Raw genomic sequence first — 24,588 nt, 5'->3', positions numbered from 1 at the left:
AGCGGCAGACGCTGGTACATCCTACATGCGAATGACGATACGATAGTCTGAAAGAAGCCGAGATGAAAGTAACTAGTTCTGGACTTCAGAAACTCTCGCCCATCAACTCATTAGTCCACTTCCAAAGGCGCTCCGCTGCAGCCTGAAGATCTCAGGTCAGATGCCGTCTCTCTACAGCCTCGGTCGGAGCTACACTCACATCATCTCCAGCATACGAGGCTCGTTTGTCATTCCGAATCTGGCAGTCGACGAGGAAGGAACCGCTCTCAGATGCGATATCAGGGTCGAAAGCGGCCCGGCAGGTTCTGCAAAGGACATTTAATCAGTATTGTGTATCATGGGCACGTCTGTTCTGCACTCACGTGGACGCGCCCTGATCGATGGTCTTCCATACGTCGGCTTCGTGGTTCACAGTTCCATCTTGATGAAATGCTCCGTACTTCCTCCCAACCTCTTGCTTTTCTTCGAGTGACCAGTGCTGAGAGAAAGATGGTCAGGCCGATGTACAACGCTTGGAGGGGGCTGAGGCTCACTTTTTGTAATGGGGTCGAGATGCCACCGGGCTGGAGACTGGTCAGATCACGACGAAATGTCAAGTCTTACGTCGAGAGAGAAAGCAGTCAATCCTTGACCCCTGAAACGCTTCGCCAACTCTTTGGCGTATAGGATATCGGCGGTTTTACCCTGTCCACTTGTAGCCCAGAGATCAGCACCGGTACACACTCCCGCCCCAAAACCACTCACTATGCGTGCTTCCTGTCGTAACCTTTCGTGTATGCTGGATCGTCCCATCTGATATCACCGTTGTGGTGTCCCACACTGGAGACCATAACCACTCTCTTCCCCTTCGATTCCAAGACAAGGGGGATAATTGATTGCGTGAAAAGCCAAGGACCAAGGTAATTTGTCGCAAATTGAAGCTCGTGGCCTTCAGGAGTGAGTTCATAGGGGGTGTCCATCTGACAGAAAGGTGAGGCATGTTCGTCCAGCGCATCTTTGGCGCCAACGCTACTCACCACGGCGGCATTGTTGATGACCACGTCTATCGGCGTCTGCCAGGATCTGAGCTCCTCGACGGCCTCTTTGATCTGGGCTGAATCAGTCAAGCACAACTTGAGCAGCTTGACTGGAGCATCTTTGACTTTGCTCTGAAGCTTATGACGAGCTTGCTCCAGTCTGACCCGGAAATGTCAACAGGGATCACTTCACGAAGTGCAGGCTCACTTGGTCATATCCCGACCAGCAAGGATGAGCAACTTCGGATCCAGTTGAGCCACAGCTTCCGCAGTACCATAGCCTATACTCGTGACAGTAGGACCAGTGATGAGGATCACTCGATCCTTGATGGATCCAGGGTATCGACGACAGACATCGACAGCTAGAGTTTTGGCTCCGAAAGAGCTGGGATCGACGCTCGTCATTGGTGTTCGGTGAAGATGAGGGATCAGTGTTGTTTGGAGAGCCACGAACGCTCTGCGAAAAGTATGAAGCAATTCAGGAATGATGGCTGAGCGAGAGCGATGTAGGATTGCCAGATACTTCACTATTTATCATTTTCTGAGGACGCAGTGATGATTCAGCAATGGCACGCTGTCGGGGCTGACGACTTCAGATTATGATACGGTGGATCCCGTTCGCATCTACATGAGGGTTAACATCGCATCAGAGTAGGCTGAAAAGGAGGAAGGACGACGCCTCATTTCAAGTGGACCGCGATTCGCCGTACCGGCCCAAAAAAAAAAAGAATTCCGCTGATTGATCTGCGACAGCAAAGGACAAAGTATACATTGTAACGAGGGGAACTATGGCTTGCGACCAGATCAGATCCGCAAACATACGACTCGCCGTATTCCTGCTCTAGAGGCTAGTCAGTCGTTGCTTTGCTTGTAGAAGCTGGAAAAGGGGAAGGGATGCGTGATTATCAGGGACTCCACGAGCGTATAATTTCGGGTAGTCCAATATTGTCCTCAAGGAACGAATAGGACTGGTGCCAACATGTTTCTCATCACAGATTTGGTAACAGAGAAGAAAAAAGGGGGTATCTCGGGGAAGGATAGAGGCCAAGACTCACCGCATACGTCTGTCGTATTCTCTGAGTGACAGGTACAACACTGAAAAGACTTGCAATGCAGAATTTAGTTTGGCTCAAATTGAACACGTGACTGCGAGGCAAATGTGGTTTCTTAGAAAGCGATAGTACATGCATATGCGAATGTGTCTTGGTCTACGCATCAACTTCCATTCCTTGACTCGCCTCAGTCGTATCCTGCAGCTTGCCCGCGCCAGCGGTCACAGCCACCTCCTCAGAGACCAACAAGTTGCGGACATCCTCTTTCGTCCAAGCGGTCGTCCCACGGCGGAACTTGTAATTGCGGGATTTGACCCCTCGCTCGTTCTGAGGGAGAGGAATCAGCAATGATGAACATCTCGTTTATGCAGTCATGACCTACGGGCATCTCGTAGTTTCTCAACATCTCCGTCCCGGCCTTGGTGATGACTGCGACATCGACATTGCTACCTGATCCTAAATCGTTGAAGACACCGGCTCGGATTGCTCGAGCTACAAGCGCAATAGCTTCTTCCCTCTGTCGATTCACTGGTCAGTATGGGTCTCATTGCGCGCCCAAGACGAAGTAGCCCACCTTCATATTCTGCTTGAAACTGCTCTCAAACATGGCCATGGCGGCAAGTGAGCCGGAACCAAGCGTCATGTATGGCAATTTGTCTGTTGATCCGTGGGCTTGAACGGCGAACAAGTGGGCGCCTGTGGAATCGACGCCACCCAGTACAAGATATGCTCCGACGTGACCTTGATACCTTGGTCAGGGTCAGCTCTTGCAAAAACAGAGTGAGACAGGTGACGCTTAACTCACCGGAAGAGGTACTGCTTCAACATGGTCATGGCGGTGACTACACGTGCCGGCTTGCCCTGAGAAAGTGCATGGAGCTGAAGTAGATGAGCTGGTGACGACCGCACTGTCGTGAATCGACTCACTTCGAGATTGGAGGAGATGAGATTGGTAACGAATCTGGAGAGCTTCAGCGATCGATGCCATGTGGACCGCAACCCACTCAGTATCAGCTGCAGTACCTGCACCACAGCAGCGCATGTTCGGTGTGAGATAGTGAATCTGGAGAGACACGACTCATCAGCGGGACTGAACCGGAAAACGAAGCTCGCGCCACTGCTGACCAACCTTCTCGCAATTCTTGTCTGCAACGATAGACCCAGCAGTAGCTCGCGTATCCGCACCGAGGACAATTCCCTCCTCTTCGCCAGAATCTCCGCCGCCAAACTTCATCCCGACGATGGTGGTACCGGTTGAGGTCGCTGTGAGGACAAGAATGCCTAGTCAGCATATTACCCAACGCCAGCCGCCTTTCCCGTCGCAAACGGTAAGAGCGGGGAGGAAAGGACGAAGCGAACGCACCTTTTGGTAGTCCTCCCATCGTCTGTCCTAGATACTGATTCCTCGCATAGTTGGAGAAGTCGAACCCTATGGAAGGTCCTTCAACCGGACCTTTCGAGGCCATGTTGCTGGAGTGTGCGGATTGGACGGGTATCGACCTGGGTGACTGCGTGTAATCGAGAATCCAACGGTCGCTATCCGAGTCACAGCGAGCGGCTGGGAGATTGATTTACAGATCGGTCCTATTCGTGCAGATTGAGCCCTGGTCGAGCGAGGTATATGAGATCAACGTTCTAGCATTGAAGCAAGGCGAGGCATCACCATTCGTCGCCGGCGCCGCGCGTTCTCATTACGTGGGATATTTATTGGCCACGTGGTATCACTGATAAGGGCGTGACGCTGTACGCTTCCCAGGGGCGAATTGATGGCGTCGAGCAGCACAGCGATAGTACTATCTGCACATTCAACAACAGCCAGCGAATCAGCCCCAAACCTCTTCAGCTGCTTCAATACTATCAACCGGTTGAAATCCTCCCCTTCGCCATCAATTGTCGCCAAAATGCAGTCTTGGAAGAACTTTTCTGCGCAGCTCCCCGCTGTGGACATGAGCGCCATGTCCAAGAATCTCAGAAACACTGTTCAGGCTACTAGGTGAGTGACAATGAGTCTAGATTGCAGCACATGATCCAAAAAATGGTGACGAATAACCGTATAAGCTCAAACTTGCTGACTGCTCATGCCTCTCAGGGAAAAGCTGGGCAATGTTGGACCAGATGGCATCACAGAGTGAGTCAAACATTCCTTAATGTTGATGGCGCATGTGCTGATGGTGCCGTTCCCCTTCTCGCCTGCTTTCCCATCCCATTTAATTTAAACCTCTTCATCTGACCATCATCAGACTCCCTGCCGAATACAAGCAGCTCGAAGCTCGCGTTGACGGTCTGAGAGAATTGCACCAGAAGATCCTCAAGATTGCCAAGGTCCACGAGACCGAGTCGGTATGTCTCAGCCTCGAGCGACTGCTAGTATTCTGCTGACTGTCTGCGTATAGTATGATTACCCCTCTGATATCGCGGAGAGCGTTCAGGATATGGGCCAACAGGCCGCCAGTGCTTGGAGCTCATTCGCCAACAAGAACTTGAAGGTGAGCCCTGAAGATTTCACTTACAATCTGTGCAGCGCTTATGAAACGCTTAGAACACCAACCTTCCCATTCCGATTCCTGCACAGGGTGCTCCTACGCCCCATCAGCCCAAGACCCTCCCTCACGCCATGTCTCGAGCTGCCAAAGCAGGTGCGACAGAACTCGGATCAGGAGACCGATTGGGAATGGCTCTTGCAGTCTATGGATCTGCTATGGAAAAGGCGAGTCAAGGCATTGTTCAACCTTCGAGACCACAGCTGAGACCACTTTTCACAGGTCGGAGATGCTCGTATGAGCCAGGACCAAATGATTTCTGAGAAGTTTGTCACTCCCTGGAGCGCTACTTTGTCCACCTCCATTGGACTCGCGATGAAGGCACGCGCAAACGTCAAAACTGCTCGACTGGAACTCGACTCGGCTCGAGCAGCGTGAGTCGCCAGGTTTTTGTTCACAATGTATGACTGACACTCTTATTAGCTTGAAATCGGCCGCTCCCGCCAAGCAGGAACAAGCGAGGTGAGTCATTCTCCTGCGAAACGTCGAGGGTCCAGCTCGGCTCATCCTGCGCCAGACTTCACGTGGAAGAGGCCGAGGACAAGCTTGTCCAGAACACCGAGACTGCCATTGGACTCATGAAGGCTGTCCTCGAGAACGTGAGTCCGGAAGTCCCGCGGCAAAGGACACCAGCTGACACGTTCCAGCCCGAGCCCATACAAAACCTGTCCAACTTGGTCAAGGCTCAACTGATATTCTATTCTAGCGCCGCAGAAACTTTGAGCGTGAGCTGCTCATCAGGAATCTATGAGAAAATGGACTGACACGCACTATAGGGCATCCAAGGCGAGATTGACGAAGCTGCTACTGCTGCCGAGGGAGAATACAGAACATCTCGTGGTGCTTAAGCGGAGGAGTTGGGACCTGCATAAGACTTGCTTTCTAGGACGATATTGATCATGCTGAGGACGTCATTCTGGTCTGTGAATAGATTTGAGCTTAGCAGGCCCTCTTTGTGATGAACTACATGAGGCTCTGGCTGAGGGGATCCCTTACAACACTCGTTGCAGCTGTGACATGTTCTGGTCTATGCGTATTGACAGTAATGAATACAGTGAGGCGCTTGGGTAGTAGTTCTCGATTGGGGCCGTAGAGAGGCGCAGCTACTATTCATGCGCTTTGATGCATCTTAAGGCGAGCGAGCTGCAGTTAAGGAGTATGACTCGAGCAGCAAAGAGTACCAGACACGTTGCTTCAGTTCCCAGCGTACCCGTGTCACTGACTCTTTCTTCTCTCGCGACTCAGTCCCCATAGCTTGCTGCTGATGCTTCATACCTGCCATGAGCGCGCTGAACATCCAGAATTGAAAGGGACGATGTTGCAATCGTCAGAAGAAAGCAGCAATCGCTTCGACCTTAAAACCTGGCCAACAAGATTCGGCGGATTCGCCGAAACATTCCACTATATATGGTAGTTGATAGCCATCTCTTCCTCACCTGTATGTTGTGAAGGTTGATGACCCGGGCAGCGGACTTATGACGCTCTACCTATGTCTAGATGGAGGAGGTACTAAGACGACTGCTGTCATAGCGTTTGTCAGTAATTCGAGTACACCGTCGAGCTTTGTCCGCGGCGAAGCCGGTCCGTCCAATCTGTGAGCGACCGACTCCTGTGCTTCGAAGCTGAATACTGCTTCAGAACGCAGAATGGACCTGAGATCTGCATGGCAGCTCTGACGTTGGCGACTGCATCAGCTCTTTCGAGACTCGCCTCTCCTCCAGCTTTCCCTCCTACAGCTTCCTCCGCCTCATCATCAGATGTTCAGAAACGACCTGTCTTTCGTCGAATCTGGGCCGGAATAGCAGGATGTGCCCGACCACCAGACTATGCGCTTCTTCGACCTCTACTGCAGAACTTATTCCCAGGCTCCGATGTTCGCCTGACAGGGGATGGAGAGCTGTTGACGGCTCCTATATATTCTACACCTCATTTGGATTTAGTGACATTGATATCCGGCACCGGATCCCTAGCCCTTCGCTGGCATAGATCTAGCACGTCAGAACGAGTCGCACAAGTCTCTAGGGAAGGGGGATGGGGATTTTTACTTGGTGATGAGGGGAGCGGTTGGAGTTTAGGCAGAGAAGGCATCAAATCCGTCCTGACTGCTATGGCGAATCATCGAGACCTCTTACCCTGGCACCGGGACATCCTGCGTCGATTCAATGTCGAGGGTGAACCGCATCGACTGCTAGCTTCATTGACGACTTTGGATCCGACGTTACCCGTGGCGGAGGCAGATTCAGAGCGGAAGAAGAGGATAGCCGCATGTACGAAACATGTCGTCCTGGCCGCTCAAGAGGGCGATGAGGAGGCTTCCAAAGCAGTGAAGCGAGTCGCTCTGGAGGTCGTCGAACTGTTGCGTCCTCTAGTTGAGACAACAAAGAGTAAAGATGAGCTGGAGGAGACTATCTTGGTCGTCGGCGGAGGTCTCGGCGGTGTCGATCTGTTTTGGGATCAAGTGGCATTAGGAATGAAGAACAGAGGATGGAGGTGGGCCAGCATTGAACGGATCAGTGATGCTGCTTTGGAGGGCGTCAAGGTGATCATGGATGATCGGACTTGGATTGGAGACTGAAGTGTACCATGATTGTATCAATTCATCCATTGCATTGCATCGCCTGTCCAGCCTAGGCATATAGTTGTCCACAGCTCAGAGATCACTGATCAGCAGTGACCGGATAAAAATGGATGACGTTCTGCCGATTCAAAGATGATGTTCTTTGGTGTCCACTGACAATTACACCATCGAGTCCTGTCCTTCATCATCACTTGTTTCTCGTCTTCATCAACGACGTTCAACCAGGTAGCGCAGTAGCCTCAATCTAAGGATGCCTCTTCTGCCTGGGGCTAGCTCCTTGTCGAATCGACATCGACCATCCAATATTCAAGGACACCAAGGGGGACTAAATGCAGCCCATATCCATCCCGCCTCCATTGACTCGAGACGCAACGGACAGTCGGGTCTTCCTGCTCCTGGCACCACCCTCAATCAGAAGCGCTACTTCCAATCCACCTCTTCATCTGCCACCTCTAGTACGATCTCCAATGTCCCCGCTCCAATCAGTCAGCAGCTCGATTTTACCGATGTAAGATCCTTTCATCCAGCTTGGCAAGGTTTTGGAAAGAGCAGCCAAATACAAGATGGACAATGCGGCAAGGCGAGGCTATGAAAGGTGTATCGACCAGTGGATCTCTCCCAGGTCCCTGTACGGCTGTCGATGGCAAAAAGCGACCTGGCCAAGGTCTGGCCATACCGCGGGGATCGCATACAGTCGTCTCTCCACGAATGAGTACTGGTGTCGAGCAGGAATCCGGATCAGAGGGGGGCATCACATTCATCTACAGAACCCCTAGGGAGCAGAATACGTTCCTGACTACACGACAAAACAAGACCTATCCAGTTCGAAGGATGACATGGATACCCGAGTCCGATTCGACAATACCACTCATCTGACCCGGCTTGAGCGACATGGCGGCCTCCTGTGTAGTGTGACGTTAGCTTTCTTCGCCACGAGCCTCCGGCGGGAAGATAGTAGGGCTGCAGCTTGGACCGAGCCCGGGAATAGGAGAAACTGGGTATGACTCCTGATGTCAACCCACCTCAAAGCTCTTCTGCATCATGCCTTTTCCGAACCACCCCAAATCTCCTCCCTTTTTTGCCGACGAACAATCGCTCTTTTGAGAAGCAATCTCAGCGAAGGCTCGAGGGAGCTCGGAAGATGGAGCGGCTTCGAGTTGTTGAATGTACCCCTGGATGATCTGGCGGGCTTGAGAGGCTGGTCGGGTGATATTAGGCTATGACAAGGGCGTCAGCAGGTTGACTGTAGGTTCGCGTTGTAGATCATGCCACTGCAAAGCGTCCTCGGAACACGATACCATGCTTCATGTCACAGATTCACTCACCTCTCTCCAGCTGCTCGGTCTCCTACTTCCAGCATGTTTACACAAGATATGACTCGCACGGACATGTCCCGGTGGTCCAGATTGAGCAGCCGGTGGAGCAGCCGATGCAGGAGGTTGCCATCCCGCTGGGAGGAATTTGGAGGCTCCAGGAAGAGCTCTGACCTGGTCTAGAGATAGTTCGGATGGGGGCTCCCAGATGGATTGAGCAGTAGCGGGGTTGAAAAAGTAGGGCAATTGACGAGAGTTTGAGAAACGGACCTCCCAGCCTGACATTGTGGTTCTGAGGAGGAGAAAGAAACGGTCAGCGCTTTGTCTCGTAGTGTGGTGTCTTGTGAGAGATAGAGCCCACAGGGTTGAGAAAATAGGTCAAGGTGAATTGATTGATCCTCGTCTTGCACGGAATCTCGTGCGGCAAAATGAGAGGGTTTTGCAAGCCCTCAAATCGATGCAGACACCTGACACGTCCTTCAACCGAGCCTCATGCCCGTACTCACTTGGTCTGACTCAGATGCAAAAGCTCAAAGACGAAGGATAGATAGGGGAGCGATTATGAAACCTGCAATTAGAACCTCAGCGTGACGACGATACGGTATGACGCGTCAAATATCCATAGAGCAGTTGATATCCTTTGTATCCTTTGTGCTTTCTCTCCTTGTCCTGATCAACAGTCATGAAGTCGATGATGCATACTTGTTTCAGGACCATTCAATCTTATCTGACTGTCACTCCTTCCAGTAGCTGATGCAATATATCGAAATCCGCTACCTATCATATCCAGTCAATGCCCCGCCATTTGTCCAGCGGGATCGTTTCCTGCACCGCGTTAGCCTGACGGGTTGAGAGAATACAATGCCCATTGGTTGAGAATTGAGAAGACCAGGCTCACTTGATTCTTGGTCCTAGTCAATATACCTCTCTCCAAATCAGTCTTGACTTGGTCTCTGGACAATCTGAAGGTCCCTTCTTCTTGAGCCAATTTGAACGCTTGAAGGTATCTTGGCTCCCAAACGGAAACGTGAGGATGGACATAACGCCCAAGGATGAAGTGCGGTTCAGTCTTGAGCTTGAGGAGGAAGTGTCTGAACTCTTCGATGGTGGCACATGAGGCTTCAGATACTGGGGAATCGGAGTGAGTCAGTTCAGAGTGAGATTTATGTGCGATCGGGTTTTGATCTGCAATTTGAGCCTGAGGATTGCCTGGAGCGTTTGGTGATGCAGAGCTCAGTTCAAGATCTTGAGAAATGATACTCTCGGAGAAATGAGACGGCGGCGAGACGTGACGATAAGAAAGCCATTCTGCCTCGTCGTCGTCGAGAGGTGCGGACTGAGCGCGAGGCGGACCGGTTGAAAGAGCTAGAAGGGAGAGGCATGTGATGATAGTGAAGAGACAGAAGCAGAGATATGACACGGCCTTGGGCAGGTCTATCATGTCGTAGGATGTGGATAGCTTCCGTATCGCGTCGAAAGGGTCGAGAGCTCGGAAGAACATTGTGTCAGTGATCATCTCCGGACCTCAAAAAACAGTTGCGAATGAGCAAGGGTTAGGTCAGATGCGAGCGGTGGGGAGGTCGAGGGTTCTTTTCCGATGCGTCGAGCTACCGACCTTGCGTGGGACTCAGCAAGCTACTCGAGAGTCCGGATGCCATACCTACAGATACAGTCCCCTCAACTTCCTCGTCCTGGGCCAATGCCGTGACGGAGCTTTCCTGCGGGATCCAACGAAGGACCTTTCGTGAAGATCCTTCCTGGGGGGGCACACGATTCAGCTCGTGACAGAGTTCAGCGTCAGAGTGATGATGGTGCATCGATCTTGATTAAGATATATAAGAAGTGACAAAATAGCCAAATACAACCAAAGGGAGAGAGGTCTGTGCGTAAAAGACATCTATTTCGACACGAAAGCAACCCCACACAAGATGCCCTGATCAAACCAATCCCACAACAACAGTAGCTCGCAAACCACCTTCTACACCCTCCCGCAAGTCAGACGTATCGATGTTCCCTACCCAACCAAGGACACCATCTTCCAGACTTTCACCATGTGTTGGAGATATACCTGAAGTCGAGATGTACTCTTCTGATCTTAATGCAGATGACTTCCAACCCCACGATTGAGACATCGTGAAGCTATCAGGGGCTGATGAGAATCGAATGAGGCCAGTTCCAAGGGCAGATGAACACGAGATGGAAAAGTAGGCCTGAGGATGTACATGTCAGCATCATATTTTATATGACGAACTGCCAGCTAGCTTCACCTTGACTAAGGGCCGAGTATCCTCATATGGACTGTCGTACTGTTCCTTCGGATTCGTTAGACCTTGGAAAGCGCCGGTAGGTCTGGGCAAGCCTGGAAAGCCTTGTCGGGCAGGACTGCCAACTGTCAATGGAGGTATTGATGTAGATCTGGAGAGTGTAGGGCGAGCAGATGATGGGGCCGTCGGGGGAGGCGCCACAGTCAATCCAAAGCGAGCTGCAAGGGAGGACTCCAACATGGCAGCGGAATCAGAGTGACCTTCGGTCCGATCTCTTGTCTCTGTAGCGTTTCCGCGGGTCGAGGTCCTGATGGACGGAGCCGAGGGCGCAGGCATCGCTTCAGACGTGCTCTGACGTTGCAGGTAAATGCCGAGCTGAACCCCCTTGTCTTTTTTCCTATTGGGTTGGACGTAGACGTTGAACCATGATCCAGCGTAGAAATGAGTTTGCGAATAGGCTCTCTCCTTATCTGGGAGCTTATCGATTCCCCAGAACTCGGCGCTAAAGCGAAAAGGTTCACTGGTCGTCCAACTCTGTTCAGGACGCTTGTTTCCGGATCCAAGAGATAGCGCGGCGAGATTGAGCGAATGCTGCGACTGAAGGTGAGTCAGAGTCCTGGATCCATTTTGCAAACCGAAGGAAGTGTGTTCGCCTTGAGGAGGCGGTCGGCGCTGAACGGAGCCATCCGCCAGAACCGTTTCGCTATCGGGTCCTAGATCCGGAAGGCCAGGCATACCAGAGAGGGCAGTTTGGGGTGCAAGGGAGAAGATCAATCCACTAGCGCCGATTCGATGGGTGTCGTCCACAGGTACAGGATGATACAGGCGCGACCCGGACGCCGCTGTCACATTGGATGTGATGGACAAATCGGTAGAACTGCTAGACAGCCGACTTCGAGGTGTGAATCTTCTTTTCGGAGCAAAGGCTTGGACAAGTTGTGACGTCGTCTGCGTCAAGCCCAGAGAGCCGATATCGAGTTCGTTTGACGCTGACACAGCGCGGACTCGAGCTCTGAGGTCTGCTGCCGACCAGTGAGCGGACTGCAAGACCGATAGAGGAGCAAATGGCATGCCCGTAGAAGGGTCGACATCTTGTGCGATATGAGAAAGGCCGTCAAAGTTCTGCAACCAGGTCAGCTGACGATTCGAGCATCCCACTTGCCATATGAGTGTAATAGATCCCGTCTGCAAATACTGCCTCCAGGTGACTCTCGTCCTCGTTCCATTCCTCACATTCTTCTGGACTCGTCGAGTTCAAGGACAAATCTCCGGTCGTATCCATCTCCTCCTCCCAGCCCATACGTCGAAGGTCCAATACCCTCCTTGCGACCCGGTAACGCTCGTACTCGTCCTTGACGTGAAAAGAGTCCGAGCTCAAGGCGGCACGAAGGAAGTTGGCAGGTAGACCACGATGTCGCCAGATCCGTACTGGACTAGATGCGGGCAAAGTCGATTCAATGTCAAGGACATCGACTCCCCACTTGGCTATCCAGCACGCACATGCTTCACCGATCTTGTCAGAGGGAAAGCCATAATATTGCGGCATGGGGAAATCCGCGTCAGAGATAGTTGACGTATCAGTGGCTCGACTGAGTGATCCCATTCGCTGAACCGTCTTGACCGTCGGCGTAGAGCTACTAGACGGTGAAGCTGGATGTGAAGATGACCTGGTTGTGTCTCCCACCTTGCCCTCTTCATCAGAATTGACAAAGCTCGCCTGATCATCGGCTTCTGATGGTCGAACAATTACGACTTTTTGCCCGACATCTTCCAATCCCTTGGCTGACGCAACATCTTGATCTGCCCATTCTTCCGGCCCAATACCATCCCCAAGCGCAAATGCGAGATACCGAGTGATAGTCATGGGGCTGACGGTCCGTAGCACGATGCCAAGGACTTCACGCATGAGGGATGTATGACCGAGATAGATCGCCGTTGACAAGATGGACAACAAGAGCCGAGGTGTGACTAGCTGAACATCTTTAGGTGTAGAGTGGTACATGGACGCAAAATCCATATCAGGGTGGGCACCACTGACAAAAGCGGAAGACAGTGGGTGTGGAGAGGTCGAAACTAGACTGTTGGGAAAGTGGAGATGTGGGAAGGGAGAGTATAATCGCGAGAGCGTAATCCTGAGGTGATGAGTGGGGTGTCAGGCGGAAAATACTCACTCGAATGCAGCTCGAGTGATGTTGGGATCGTCAAATGTCAACTCTAAATTCTCTCCGTGCCAATCATCCTCGCACAGAGCCTTGTCCTTGCCCTTGTCAGATCTGTGATGGACGTGCATCTCCGAGAATCCACCGAGGAAGAGCGAGTGAAAGAAGCCTGCGAGTGTCTGTGGCTGGTACACGGTGGTGGTGAGGGGGACGCACCAGCTTGAATCAGAACCATCTTGTGCACGCGCCATCCTACACCCCACTTCCTGACCCATATCCTCAGATCTGCACACTTCCCAGACAAGAACGAAGCGTAGACATGATCTGAAACGATTTTTTGTGATGGAGGAGGTACAATCTGAACTGATCGAGGTGGGCTCAAAGATGTCGCATCGGAAGCCGGGATGGCATCGTTCGGTAGGGATGTCGATCGAACTTCAAGTACAGGAGCAAACGTTGTGGAAGGATAGGAAGACGCGGCTCGAAATGTGGAAGGACCTGCTGAATCTGGAAGGGAGCCTGCCTCGGAAAAGACATCGACCCGGCTTGACTGGGTAGTCGTGACGGGCACTGTGATAGGTCGAGGAGAAGGCGAGGTCAAAGCTCTGTTACGCAAGATTGAGGGTACAGCAGGCGCTGTGGTGGTGCTTGTCAACAATGGCGACGTCACTGACAACGGGCTAGAGATAGGCGGAGTGGCGGTGGCCGTATGTCTCCTGGCACGGTCACCGCCAGCGGATGAGGACATGGCATCTGTCGAGTCGGCTGATCGAGTGACAGTCATGGAAGGGGCGACCGCGCCTGCAAGTCCCCCACCACTACTGCTGCTACTGCTCCCTTCATTGCCGCCATCTGCTGATGCTCTATGTCCAAGGGACGAGCTCGACCGGGTAGGCGCTGGAGATGGACTCGTGGATCCGATAGGTGATTTTGGTGTCGCTGGAATATCAGGAAAAGGTAATACGCGTGGTGTGGAATGTGATTTTGATCGTGTAGATGAATTAGGTGCCCCATGAGATGACCTGGATAGCATGGATGAGTTGGAGGATGATGACGCGGAATGGGACGCTCCAGTACTGTTCGTGGTGGTGGTGGTGGCGGCAGCAACAGCGGCGACAGCAGCAGCAGCAGTAGCAGCAGAGTGTGGTCCCGTTGAGCTGTAATGTGAGTCTGTCATGATTGACCCAGGACCGTCCCCCTCCTTGCACACACCGCTTCGACTTATCTCATCAAGTGACCCTCTCCCTTTCCCCTGCCTTTTTCGCCGTCGGTCCAGGGGCCGCGCTATACTCGATAGACACACACACACACACACAGAGAGTGCCAAGAGCCGCAGACTTGGTATTAACAACTTTGATAAAGCCTATGGAAGCTTCGGCTCTCGGCGGCGGCGGCTTATTCTTAAGGCGGCGGCGGCTCCCGACTGGAGGGTGTCGCGTGAGTGAGAGAGAGAGAACTGCCACATCGAAGATAATCCCGGGTTGTGACTCACTATATCGGCGTTTTGTTTGATTTTCACCACTCTCCACCAATTAGCCACACACACACAGTTGCCAGAATTTTCAGAAACGTTTTCAAAAGGCCAGGCAGATCATTGTCAACGTGCTAAGCATTCTCTCTTTTCGACCCATACCATCTCAACACCCACCCGCACCATCATCATGGCTGACGCTGCACAACTCGAAAAGCACCTCTCTACTCGAGCCTACATTGACGGGTGAGTAGACAAGTCTCTTGAATCCGTGGCTTCCTTGCAAACTCTCTCTCCTACCTCTCTCTTTCTTGATGATCTACCGTTTTGGTCCGTGTTTCCGAGCTCAGCGGCTTAAGACACCGCGCCTTTTGGCACTGAAGACAACATCTTTCCAAACTCACTGACCACCTTTTCATCCTCTCGTGTTCTTGTCGCTCCGTTGGGGAATTGCTGTTGCTGACTACTGTGTCAGCTACGAGCCCACCTCCGCCGATGTCGAGGCTTACAACGGATTGAAGAGTGAGTATAGCTCTCTACCCATCATGCTTCTGCGCTTAAACCCCACGCAGGTGCTCCTGACGCCAAGGAGTACCCTCACACTGCCCGATGGTACCGACACATTGATTCTTGGAAGTCGGAGCACTCTTCCTTGCCCAAGGGAACCGCTCTCGCCGCTTCCTCCAGCTCTACCTCTGCTCCTGCTGCCAAGAAGGACGAGGAGGAGGCTGAGGCTGAGGACGATGACGAGATCGACCTCTTTGGAGAGGATGAGGAGGAGGATGCCGAGGCTGAGCGAGTCAAGGCTGAGCGAGTCGCCAAGTACAACGAGGCGAAGGCCGCCAAAGCCGCTGCCAACGCTGCTGCTGGAAAGGACGCTCCCGTCGCCAAGTCCGTCGTCACCCTGCAGGTGAAGCCTTGGGATGATGAGACTGACATGGATGCCATGGAGAAGGACGTCAGGGCGATTGAGAAGGATGGTTTGGTCTGGGGTGCTTCCAAGTTGGTTCCTGTCGGATACGGTCAGTCCCTGATGAGTCGTCTCTCGAAACTCGTGCTCATCTCCTGCTTAGGTATCAAGATGTTGCAGATCACCTTGGTCGTCGAGGACGCCAAGATCTCTCTCGAAGAATTGCAAGAGGAGATTGCCGAGCTCGAGGACTACGTCCAGTCCACTGATGTCGCTGGTGAGTGAAGCGTATTTGACCAGTCTGGCGCATGCTGACTTTCGTCACAGCCATGCAAAAGCTTTAGATAGAGGGGACTCGTCATGCGAGCTCACGGATATGCATTGGTGTCGAACGAGCTTTGATTTAGTATCATGCCATTGTTTCCGATGGTCTGAGCCATGGACTCTGAGCTCGGTGATCAAAGGAAAACGCGCCAAGATCGGGCACTTGGGGATAAAATAGCTAGCACAGGCAATGACGATGTCGTCGCCGTTGACAGCGTTGCGAAGTCAGGGCGTCGGTAGCGAAGTCTCTGATACTGCGCAGTGTGTCGTTTGAGCAGTCTTGGAATCGCCAGACACAGCGGTTAACAAGCCATGTCATCAATCGCTTCGCGAGCTTCTCTTGTAGGAGAGGCGGAACCAGACGTCAGCGCAAGGTCGGTCTAGCCGGTCTCTGAAGCCCAGCGCAGTTTGAGCATGCAGCATGCAAGGAAACATTCCACGATAATGTCGGAAAACAATAATCGCCACTTTGCCATTACGGCACCTCGATATTGTTGCCCAAAATTTCAGCCAATTCAAGTCCAAAAATCAAAAAGATCATACATAGCCTTTCTCCAGCTCAGTTCCTACCATGCCAGACTCATTCTTTCAATCTGAGAAGAAGCGGAAAAGGCCATCAAAGGCATCGGGTTCACGACTTGGACCGAGGGGCGCTGCACCTCCCAGAAAAGCCGCGGACGAAGATCTCTCTTCGGAATCTGATGCAGGATCCGATGGAGCTGGGTTTCATGGTCGAGGCGATGCCGACTTGTCGGATGAAGAGCTTGCGAATCAGAACGAGACGGCCAGAGAGAAGCGACTGAGGCTGGCAAAGGGGTATTTGGCGAAAGTTCGGGAAGAGCTTGCTGCTGGTGAGTGTTTTCCGCCAACAACCGTGCAGGGGGGGACTGATCGGGTGTGCAGAACAAGCAGAAGGAGACTACGATGCTGCTGAGATTGACAGAGAGCTGATTGCGTCCAGGCTCCAGCAGGATGTGGTGAGTCTATATCTCTGGGGGCCGAATCAAGGCTCATACGCTTGACAGGCCGAAGTACAAGGCAAGATCCACACATACCTAGCTTCGAACCTGGTCGAAGCTCGAACTCACTTTGTCTCCACTCCTTCCCATTGTCCGACAAGCGTTGCCATGTCCTCATCATCCGTTTACATATCTACGAAAAGGGGAGTCATATTTCGGCATCCTCTACCATCTCTCAAGCGTGAAGGCCACCCATTTGGACATTCTCGCGGCGATGGAGGACACGAAGGCGAGATACTGTGCCTTGCAGCGAGTGAAGATGGAAAATGGCTCCTGTCAGGTGGGGTGGACAAGACGGTCGGGGTCTGGAATGTGGAGGACGGAGAGCCGAAATGTGTGGTAGGCATCAAAGGTCATAAAGATGCGGTGACGGTGAGAAGGTCTGAACAAGAGCAGGGGAGCTGAAAAAACAATCAGTCGGTTGTGATCCCCCCTCTGAACAATCCCTCGTATCATTTTATGAGCGCCGCCCTGTCCCGTCATCTCGCCCTCGGATCTCTCTCCACTCTGTCCACTATTGACACCTTTTTCGGTCATCAAGACTGCATCACATCTGTTTCCGCCATAAAACCCACGGTGGCAGTCACTGCCGGATCGCGAGATAGGACGTGTAGGTGGTGGAAAGTGGAGGAAGAAGTTCAACTCGTCTTTCGTGGTGGAGGTCGAACGTTTGAAGGTGTCAGAGGAGTGGTGCCGGATGCGAGGAAAGAGAGATTGGGCGGAGGATGGGAACTTGAAGATGACAGCGTTGAGCAACGACGTCAAGCTGCACAGAGGGACAAAAAGGGAAAAGGGAGGGAATTTGTCGAAGGATCTATCGATTGCGTCTGTATGGTCGACGATCAACATTTTGTTTCTGGCGGGGACTCGGGGTGAGTCGAGAGACTCCACGGGAGTTGCTTGTTGGTGTTGAAATCTCACTTCAGATCCATCTCCTTGTGGCATAATGGAAAGAAGAAGCCAATATTCACGGAACCTCTGGCCCACGGTATTGACGAGAGTGTAGATTCTGGGGGACCGCGATGGATTACCAGCTTGGCTCATCTTCGAGGGACAGATCTATTTGCATCAGGTGAGTCATTGCAGTGTGTGATTCTCGCTGATGCTGGCAGGCTCCTGGGATGGCTCTATACGATTATGGAGACTGGATCGAAATCTACGCCATTTTACTCGAGCGAGTCGAGATACAATCCCCGTTCCTGGCTTTGTCAATGCCTTACAGATCCTCTCACTCCCATCAGCATCCGTTGTTTCCGGACAGTGGGCAGTCGTAGACAGCTCTTTTCCGACTGAGCAGATTGCGGCTGATATTAAGGGGGACAAGCAGATCCTCCTCGTCGCAGCTATAGGTCAAGAACCTCGCCTAGGTCGGTGGATGCGATCGAGAGATGGCGTCAAGAATGGATTACTAGCCGTGCATATTCGCTCAAGCGGCGACCAATCTTCATCTTGAAGATGTATGCTATGCATTTCAATTGCGTTGATTATCCTTCTCTAAATACAGATGGAAAAGTGTATGGTAGGCTATATCAGGCATCTCGTGCTCATGGTCTTCGTGTGATGGATCGTAAAGATCGTGAACCCAAAAAAAAAAAAAAAAAACCGGGGGGAATGACAACATCAAGATTCGTGCTCCAGAGGCTTTTCTATAGCCCCAATCGTTCTATCTCCTCCATCCTCATCTTCATAATCGCTCTCTTTACCACTGTCCAGAACTTCCTCGTCTTCTTCTTCCACTTCCTCCTCGACGTCCGGTAGATCAGGTGTAGCCTGACCGTCCCTGGTCCTAGCTTTCGAGGGTGATGTGACTGGTGTGCTACCAAGACTGAAAGGGTCCGCCGTCGATGGTGAACTGCCAGTCGCACCGTCTAGCCCGTTTACCGAGAAGATGTCGTTCATCATCTTCTGGGCGAGTGTACCATAGTCCACATCGGAGCCATTTTCACCCAGTGAAGGCAGAGCGAACTGCGAGTAGTCAACCGTATCGGGTAATGGATCCATGGACGGCGCAGCTCGTCGTTTCTCTCTCTTGATTCGCGGCGTGCCTTCTAGCTTGAGTCGCTGCATACGAGCATCGATGAGATCAGTCTCAGAGGCTCCAGTGACTTGTGGTGTGAGAGCCGCTCGAGCTTGAGCCCGACGTTCCCGGTTCATAGCTTCCTCCTGTCTGGCTCGATTCTGCGCTCGACAATACTGAAAATGGTCAGCATACTGTCGACAGATCCCGATTCACCTTGTAGGAAGATGTAAATGTTTTGAAGATTCCGAAAAAGTCTTGACTCTGCAATGGTCTACCCATTTCCTCTCCTTCTCCGAAATAAGTCTCGACATCTCTCAGATGTTTCCCAGCTTCAACGATACCATCACGAATCTCTTGCATGTCCTCTTCGGCGACAGCGCTAAAACGGAACATCTTGCGAGTATACCCGTCGTTGGCATTTTGAAAGTGAGAGTCTAGAGATTTTCTTATTTGGCGAATCTCATCCAGCATCTTCTTCGACGTAGATTGCATATCGGTGAAGTTGACCCGATTCGCATCGGATGGCTTGGCGAGCTCGTCCAGGAAACCTTCCACTTCTGGGAAATGTTGCGAGACCACTCGTTGTAAAAAGTGCAGCAGGTTCTGTCCTCCAGAAGATTTCGTATCCACAAGCTGAGATTGGTCAGTACAGTCAAAGGCAAAAGGACTCACTTTGTTGATACTGGCGATCTTGAAACCAAACGCTCCTCCAGCATAGTTGGTGCCGTTCAGGTAATTGCCCATCATCAAAATGATGTTGAGCAATTCGCGGAACAAGCGAGCGTCTCGGAGATCCGCACAAGCAACATTCAGAAGGTTCAGGCTCTGCCTCGTCAGCCAAGCTAAGATCCGACGACTCACTGTCTGCAGCAGCTCAACGTTTTGCGCAAATCCAACTTGGAATACCATACCATGCACGCGATCGGAGAGATGTGGCAGTTGGATAAGCCGGACCATGAGTCGGTCAGCGGGATGTAAGAGCTCGAGCTCTGCTTCGGTGTCCGCGCTGTGGGTAAGGAGCTTGCCTCGCTGGAACAAGGTCAGCTAGACAATCTCATATTCCCTTTGACTCACATCGTCATCTGACGGGAGAACACCTTGTAGCTCGCGCAAGAAAGTTTCTGTACACAGCTCGTCGTTGAAGTTGGCAATTGCCTCGGAAAGCCGTTCAGGGTCCCTAAAGCTCTTTGCGGTCGACCCGGACATGAGGATTTCGATTCGTTTTCTATGATCTGGAGCTAACACAGACAAAAGCTCCGTCTCTTTGCGCTTCTTCACAGCGTCAAAGACGACTTCTTTGGCCTTGAATTCGTCTTCCATCTCGGTCCACAGGTTGACTGCTCGCATCTTGTTAGCAAGCTCGTCTTCAGCCACTTCTGGACTCGACCACATCGTCTTGTTGAGCTGTGCTTTTGATACCTTTTCCCATTGAAGCTGCTTCATCTTCTTGGAGGCCACCATGGCTACATCCTTGCGCGAATCGTTGGCACCATGCAGTAAGGAAGATATAGGTGCGAGGGGAGCCCGCGGCGCAGGTGGTGCGGATGGGAAGCCGTTTGCAGAAGACGTCGGCGCGGAATCACCTTCCGTCTGGCTAGTAGACCTGAGCGAAACTCCTCCCTTGATACCAGCGATCACACCCGCCATACCTGGCTGAGGTTTGAAACCCGCTGGGAGTTTGCCTCCCGGCGGAGGAGGCGGTGGTGGCGGAGGCGGTGGTGCTGGCGGGCCTGATCTTGGCATTAGTGGCGGCGGTGGAGGCGGTGGTGGTGGTGGAGGAGGAGGCGGTGGAGGGGGCGGAGGAGGAGCAGCTGTGGTAGGTTCGTCTCGATCTCCTGATGCATCTTCCGCTTTTGAAGCGACTTCTGCTGAACCAAAACCTTCATCATCCGAACTATCGCCAGCAATCTGGATCTTGCCCGCAGCGATCAATTGAGATCGAAGAGACTTGGCTGCAGGCGCATGCGTAGGTGTTTGTAGCTCCTCTGTCGCTCCTGTAGCAGACGATTGACGTAAATCAGAGGTGATACTGTCCGCGTCCGTCTCGTATATGTCTGCAGCTGATTCCGAAACACTTCGAGAGAGCTGACCATACCGAAGTTCCTCGAGAAAACGAGGCGGTAATCCAGGTTTCTTTCGATGCACTGAACGAGGGCCAATGGGCGGAGGAGTGCCGGGCGAGCCTCGACGGGAACTGTCTAGCTCTCTAGTCCGCGTGCTTCGGAGACCGGCGGCCAGGGATCGTAACGGTGACTGTTCGCATTAGCATAGCTTGTCAGCGATGAGACTTACAATATGATCATGTTGGCTCGTCAAAGCAGTCTCTATATGAGCTCTCACTCGATCGTCCGTGGCGTCCATGAATTGAGAAGACCTGATAGCCTGACGCTTGGAGCCAAGATCCACTCGCTCAGCCTCGAGCACCTCGGCCTCGGCCTCGCTTTCATCGTCCAGTCTCTCGCCAGGTAGTAATTTCCGATATGGTCGACCTTCGAGTTGTCGTATTGTCTTCTTGCGCTCCCACTGCTCTCTGAGGTCGAAAATCAACTGTTTCCGGTTGATAGGACCATCGTTGATCCCTTCCACTTCTTCAAGGTGATGAGATTCGCGCAACATGTTGAATAGCTCCTGAATGATGAGCTCGAGATCTGATATTCGAGCCTCGAAATCCTTCTTCATGCCGTCCATCTGATCCGTCACGGCCTCTGTAGCTGCCCTGGACTTGCGCAGTCGCTCCTCCAGCTCGGAAACGTGTGCTCGAAGAGACGCGACGAGATCATCTCGCTCCATTTCCGTCGCAAGGTCGGCTTTTTCCTGAGAGACTCTGTCCAGCTGGGTCTGCAGGCCTCGAATCTCAACTAGCGCGTTGTCCAGACGTTCCTGCTCTACGAACTTGCCGATCAAATGAGAGACAGAGCTTCCAAAGGCTCGCGAGAAGTCTTGACCGAGGTCTGGCGTATCGCTCATGACAATGGACGTGATTAGCCTATCGATGAGCTGGAAGTAGCGGTCCTTCTGGTCGCCCTCCTCGCGAATCAATAGAAGATGACGCATCGAGTTGAGCAGGTAGGCGCTGGCTTTGGAGCCTTTGGTGACTTGTAATAGCGCTCGGAAGACGTCTTCTGGACTCCTCATCGTTTCCAACATCAAGCGATCGCGTTCTTCGTTCAGATCACGACGGTCCGATTCCGCTTCTTCCTCGTACTGTCGAATGGTCCGCATGACAGTGGGATCCCGCCACTGTTGAAGTTTTGCAAAGATGCGCAACAAACCGGCTGTTTCGAGCTGTGCCCTGACGGAGCATCGAGAACGAACATCAGAGCCTCCAGCCAAAGCTTGTACAAGGTAGATCATAGTATTGCAGTAATCGAGAATGGCTTGATCGTCTGTCCCCTTGAGGTCTTTACTGGCACCGACTGCACTTCCCATTCGACCACGTCCGTCGATGACTTGTTCGAGCTGCCTGAGCCATACGTCGAATCGCCCTACTTTATTGGACAGGTCGAAGACCGATATATTTAGTCGTTGCTCGATCTGGTCAAACGCGTTGAGAACGCGACTCAGACCACGGCGCTCGTCCGGATCGAGACTTTCATCAAAGTGGGCGATAAAGACCAGCATCTCTGCAGACAGACGGCGACTAGTCAGGTGTGGCGAGATCAGGGAGCTGGCGACGCCAACAGCGATCTGAGGCTTCTGTAGAGCGTCGACAGCGCCGATCTATACATGTCAGCTGAGCTTCGTGGACGACTAATCACCTTGACGCTCAAAGACTTCTTGAGACAGGCCAATAGCTTGGACTCCATCTCATAGTCGACAGCCCCACGACCTTTGCGCATGTTCAGGTTCGACAAGAAATTGGCCAGAACGACTTGACCCTGACATTCCATGAAATCTCTCATCCAGCTGAAAGTCAGCCTAATAGCTCAATTTTAGGACTCACTCCACAGGCAATGTTCTCAGACTGACTTCCAACATGCTCAGATGCTGCACCGTTATGCTCCCGTCCAACATCTTTTTCAGAAACCACTCGGGACTGTTCTTCATCGCGGCGCTTGTCGTTGCACGTTTGCCTTTCCGAGGTGCATCCTCTTCCTTCCTTCTACTGTCCCGCATCGCTTCCCATCTGGCCCTGGCGTCGGACTCCACCATCTGCCACTTTGTTTCGATGGGTAAGGACGCTGCTGTCCGCGCGATATTGGCTTGAGAATTGGTAGACGATGTGGAGGCGCGCGAAGAGAGAGTGGCAGCTTGTGTCTCCAAGGCTCGACTAGACAATAGATCCCCGAACAGGTTCTCCACCTCTGCATCGGACGGTCGTGGGAAATTGAACTCGTCAGATGAAGAACGTCGCATAGACATGATAGACGGAGCGTAGACGGAAGCTCGTGATGGAGTGAGAGAGGCGGGCGGATTGGGTGTGGTTTGCATACGAGGAGTTTGAGGCGGCCTGGCGGAAACGCTTGGGCCAGATTGTCCCGAGAAACTTGGGTATCGACCTAGATCGTGAGAGTACGCTGATCTAGTGGTAGATATCGATCGGATAGAGGCTGTCTCCGGATCCTGAGCTGCCGCAGCGTAGGGGTGGGGTCTTGCGCCAAACTCGCCATTTGCCCTGGAGCTCCCAACTGTGATCGAGGGCGGCGGCTGGCGTATCCCATTGGCCATGACGTCTTGGAGGAAGCCTGGCGTTGTATGAGGATCCGATTTGACCGTGTCTACGCTTGATCGTGCAGACGCCCGAGAATGCCTGGAGCTAGACCTTTCAGGTAACTGGCGTCGAGCCGAAGGCTGAGGAATGGGTGGTAGAGGGCCATCCTGACGCCGCGAGGAGGTGTAATTGAATCCCGTTCCATCGGCTTGGAGTCCAGGATTCGTATCTGGAGCTCCTATATCCTGTACAGTCAGTGGAGACTCCCTGGGCCGATGTCCAATGAGCGAGATGGTAGACGGTCCAGCAGCGGACGAAACCTGGGGAGTCGGCACTTGGCTGTAAGGAACCGATGTAGCCAGACCTTCTGCAGATGTGGGGCCATCATGAGATGTCGAGGACGAAGCTGATATCCTAGACTTTCCCTTGTTGCGAAAGATGGCATCCATCGCGTTTCGTTCAGCAAGCTATTATGGGGGCGAAGGACAGCTTTTTGAGACGTGCGATCCTAGCGGGACCAAGGATCGGTCTTGCAAGACACCTTAAACGAAGTCGACAGGATAGACATGTGAGATACTCAGAGAGCCATGGATGCTGGTCCGATGTACGGTCTATCTTTCCGCTCGCTGCGATCACCGTTGTCAACAATTATTATCAATTATGATAGTGTGGACCAGCACTTGAACCCAAGACCTGCATTCCCGCCCATTCTCACGCGACGGAGGCCACAAAAATTTGATTCCGTCAGGATGACAACTGACACACCGATCGCTCGGACTCTTCCCTTGATGCAACCTGCTTACTACTGTCCAGTGAAGGCGATTAGGACCACTATGGTTGGTAACAAGGGCTACGAGGAGGATTCGGCTCCATGGGGAGCTCCTAGCGTGACCCCGAGAGAAGCAGAACCAACTGTTGAATCTGCGCTGGAGAAAGAACGTATTATCAAAGATATTGTGCAATTGCGAGACGGACTTCGCGGTTTGATGGTCCGAGTGACAGAAGTGGAAGGTGACACCGAGAAACTGGCAAAGGATAATGAGCTTCTCAGCGTTTACATCGACAATTTGTGAGTCGGAACACCTGAAGCTGTGACTGACGATGGTGGCAGAACACGAAATTCTGTCGTTGCCGCTGGGAACAAGCGATGATGTTGCGATGGGCTCTCTGACGATGGAGGTCGGCTCAGCGTGAGCCTCTTGGATTAAGATTGAGATTCAGAGCCTAACAGATGGCAGACGACCTTCGAGATAACTAGCAGAGCGGCTAAG

The 24,588-nt window shown here is 52.4% G+C and overlaps 11 protein-coding genes across 11 annotated transcripts; 5 read left to right on the top strand and 6 right to left on the bottom strand.

The window, feature by feature from the left end:
• Window positions 1-9: 9 nt before the first annotated feature.
• Window positions 10-1,688, bottom strand: BD324DRAFT_629581 (hypothetical protein). The gene is made up of 8 exons (XM_022016229.1): window positions 1,225-1,688; window positions 1,017-1,176; window positions 745-959; window positions 604-691; window positions 534-563; window positions 363-478; window positions 200-305; window positions 10-142 (listed from the first exon to the last, which is right to left on the bottom strand). The coding sequence occupies exons 1-8, from the start codon at window positions 1,419-1,421 to the stop codon at window positions 86-88; spliced, it is 969 nt and encodes a 322-aa protein (XP_021870063.1). The 5' UTR covers window positions 1,422-1,688; the 3' UTR covers window positions 10-85.
• A 502-nt stretch (window positions 1,689-2,190) lies between these two features.
• BD324DRAFT_682085 (putative proteasome subunit, beta type, 7) lies at window positions 2,191-3,701 on the bottom strand. Its single transcript, XM_022019138.1, has 8 exons — window positions 3,432-3,701; window positions 3,198-3,331; window positions 3,073-3,131; window positions 2,996-3,029; window positions 2,874-2,947; window positions 2,643-2,817; window positions 2,451-2,585; window positions 2,191-2,395 (listed from the first exon to the last, which is right to left on the bottom strand). The coding sequence occupies exons 1-8, from the start codon at window positions 3,532-3,534 to the stop codon at window positions 2,225-2,227; spliced, it is 885 nt and encodes a 294-aa protein (XP_021870062.1). The 5' UTR covers window positions 3,535-3,701; the 3' UTR covers window positions 2,191-2,224.
• Window positions 3,702-3,850: 149 nt separating this feature from the next.
• BD324DRAFT_629579 (BAR domain-containing family protein) lies at window positions 3,851-5,675 on the top strand. Its single transcript, XM_022016228.1, has 10 exons — window positions 3,851-4,061; window positions 4,158-4,196; window positions 4,309-4,408; window positions 4,462-4,554; window positions 4,608-4,775; window positions 4,831-4,982; window positions 5,032-5,070; window positions 5,126-5,207; window positions 5,256-5,333; window positions 5,385-5,675. Exons 1-10 carry the CDS (start codon window positions 3,970-3,972, stop codon window positions 5,454-5,456), a joined length of 915 nt encoding a protein of 304 aa, XP_021870061.1. The 5' UTR covers window positions 3,851-3,969; the 3' UTR covers window positions 5,457-5,675.
• On the top strand, window positions 5,676-7,240 carry BD324DRAFT_629575 (hypothetical protein). The gene is made up of 2 exons (XM_022016227.1): window positions 5,676-6,202; window positions 6,247-7,240. Exons 1-2 carry the CDS (start codon window positions 6,084-6,086, stop codon window positions 7,181-7,183), a joined length of 1,056 nt encoding a protein of 351 aa, XP_021870060.1. The 5' UTR covers window positions 5,676-6,083; the 3' UTR covers window positions 7,184-7,240.
• A 761-nt stretch (window positions 7,241-8,001) lies between these two features.
• On the bottom strand, window positions 8,002-8,784 carry BD324DRAFT_581483 (putative transcriptional elongation regulator; the record flags this gene model as incomplete). The annotated part of the gene is made up of 3 exons (XM_022013506.1): window positions 8,002-8,088; window positions 8,209-8,403; window positions 8,512-8,784. 3 exons carry the CDS (start codon window positions 8,782-8,784, stop codon window positions 8,002-8,004), a joined length of 555 nt encoding a protein of 184 aa, XP_021870059.1.
• Window positions 8,785-9,194: 410 nt separating this feature from the next.
• BD324DRAFT_629565 (hypothetical protein) lies at window positions 9,195-9,942 on the bottom strand (the record flags this gene model as incomplete). The annotated part of the gene is made up of 2 exons (XM_022016226.1): window positions 9,195-9,324; window positions 9,398-9,942. Coding segments are annotated over 2 exons (590 nt in total), but the record flags the coding sequence as incomplete, so codon positions are not given.
• A 352-nt stretch (window positions 9,943-10,294) lies between these two features.
• On the bottom strand, window positions 10,295-14,501 carry BD324DRAFT_682080 (hypothetical protein). The gene is made up of 6 exons (XM_022019137.1): window positions 14,415-14,501; window positions 13,139-14,345; window positions 12,935-13,091; window positions 11,926-12,895; window positions 10,767-11,885; window positions 10,295-10,709 (listed from the first exon to the last, which is right to left on the bottom strand). The coding sequence occupies exons 2-6, from the start codon at window positions 14,097-14,099 to the stop codon at window positions 10,437-10,439; spliced, it is 3,480 nt and encodes a 1,159-aa protein (XP_021870057.1). The 5' UTR covers window positions 14,100-14,345; window positions 14,415-14,501; the 3' UTR covers window positions 10,295-10,436.
• A 5-nt stretch (window positions 14,502-14,506) lies between these two features.
• BD324DRAFT_629561 (hypothetical protein) lies at window positions 14,507-16,056 on the top strand. The gene is made up of 5 exons (XM_022016225.1): window positions 14,507-14,639; window positions 14,869-14,915; window positions 14,966-15,415; window positions 15,467-15,580; window positions 15,631-16,056. The coding sequence occupies exons 1-5, from the start codon at window positions 14,584-14,586 to the stop codon at window positions 15,645-15,647; spliced, it is 684 nt and encodes a 227-aa protein (XP_021870056.1). The 5' UTR covers window positions 14,507-14,583; the 3' UTR covers window positions 15,648-16,056.
• Window positions 16,057-16,169: 113 nt separating this feature from the next.
• BD324DRAFT_629557 (putative Pre-rRNA processing protein associated with U3 snRNP) lies at window positions 16,170-18,130 on the top strand. The gene is made up of 6 exons (XM_022016224.1): window positions 16,170-16,478; window positions 16,531-16,604; window positions 16,653-17,018; window positions 17,064-17,518; window positions 17,573-17,718; window positions 17,759-18,130. Exons 1-6 carry the CDS (start codon window positions 16,199-16,201, stop codon window positions 18,097-18,099), a joined length of 1,662 nt encoding a protein of 553 aa, XP_021870055.1. The 5' UTR covers window positions 16,170-16,198; the 3' UTR covers window positions 18,100-18,130.
• Window positions 18,131-18,230: 100 nt separating this feature from the next.
• BD324DRAFT_592002 (hypothetical protein) lies at window positions 18,231-23,990 on the bottom strand. The gene is made up of 8 exons (XM_022013810.1): window positions 22,610-23,990; window positions 22,425-22,572; window positions 20,959-22,386; window positions 19,741-20,919; window positions 19,528-19,695; window positions 19,339-19,491; window positions 18,880-19,299; window positions 18,231-18,839 (listed from the first exon to the last, which is right to left on the bottom strand). Exons 1-8 carry the CDS (start codon window positions 23,764-23,766, stop codon window positions 18,267-18,269), a joined length of 5,226 nt encoding a protein of 1,741 aa, XP_021870054.1. The 5' UTR covers window positions 23,767-23,990; the 3' UTR covers window positions 18,231-18,266.
• Window positions 23,991-24,150: 160 nt separating this feature from the next.
• On the top strand, window positions 24,151-24,468 carry BD324DRAFT_651836 (hypothetical protein; the record flags this gene model as incomplete). The annotated part of the gene is made up of 2 exons (XM_022018402.1): window positions 24,151-24,386; window positions 24,429-24,468. The coding sequence occupies 2 exons, from the start codon at window positions 24,151-24,153 to the stop codon at window positions 24,466-24,468; spliced, it is 276 nt and encodes a 91-aa protein (XP_021870053.1).
• Between the last annotated feature and the right edge of the window lie 120 nt (window positions 24,469-24,588).

This window comes from Kockovaella imperatae (genome assembly GCF_002102565.1).
Source record: "Kockovaella imperatae strain NRRL Y-17943 chromosome Unknown BD324scaffold_9, whole genome shotgun sequence".
In the NCBI taxonomy this organism is placed as follows: Eukaryota; Fungi; Basidiomycota; class Tremellomycetes; order Tremellales; family Cuniculitremaceae; genus Kockovaella; species Kockovaella imperatae.
Note: the sequence above shows the minus strand (reverse complement) of the source record. Positions and strands in the feature narration are given on the sequence as shown.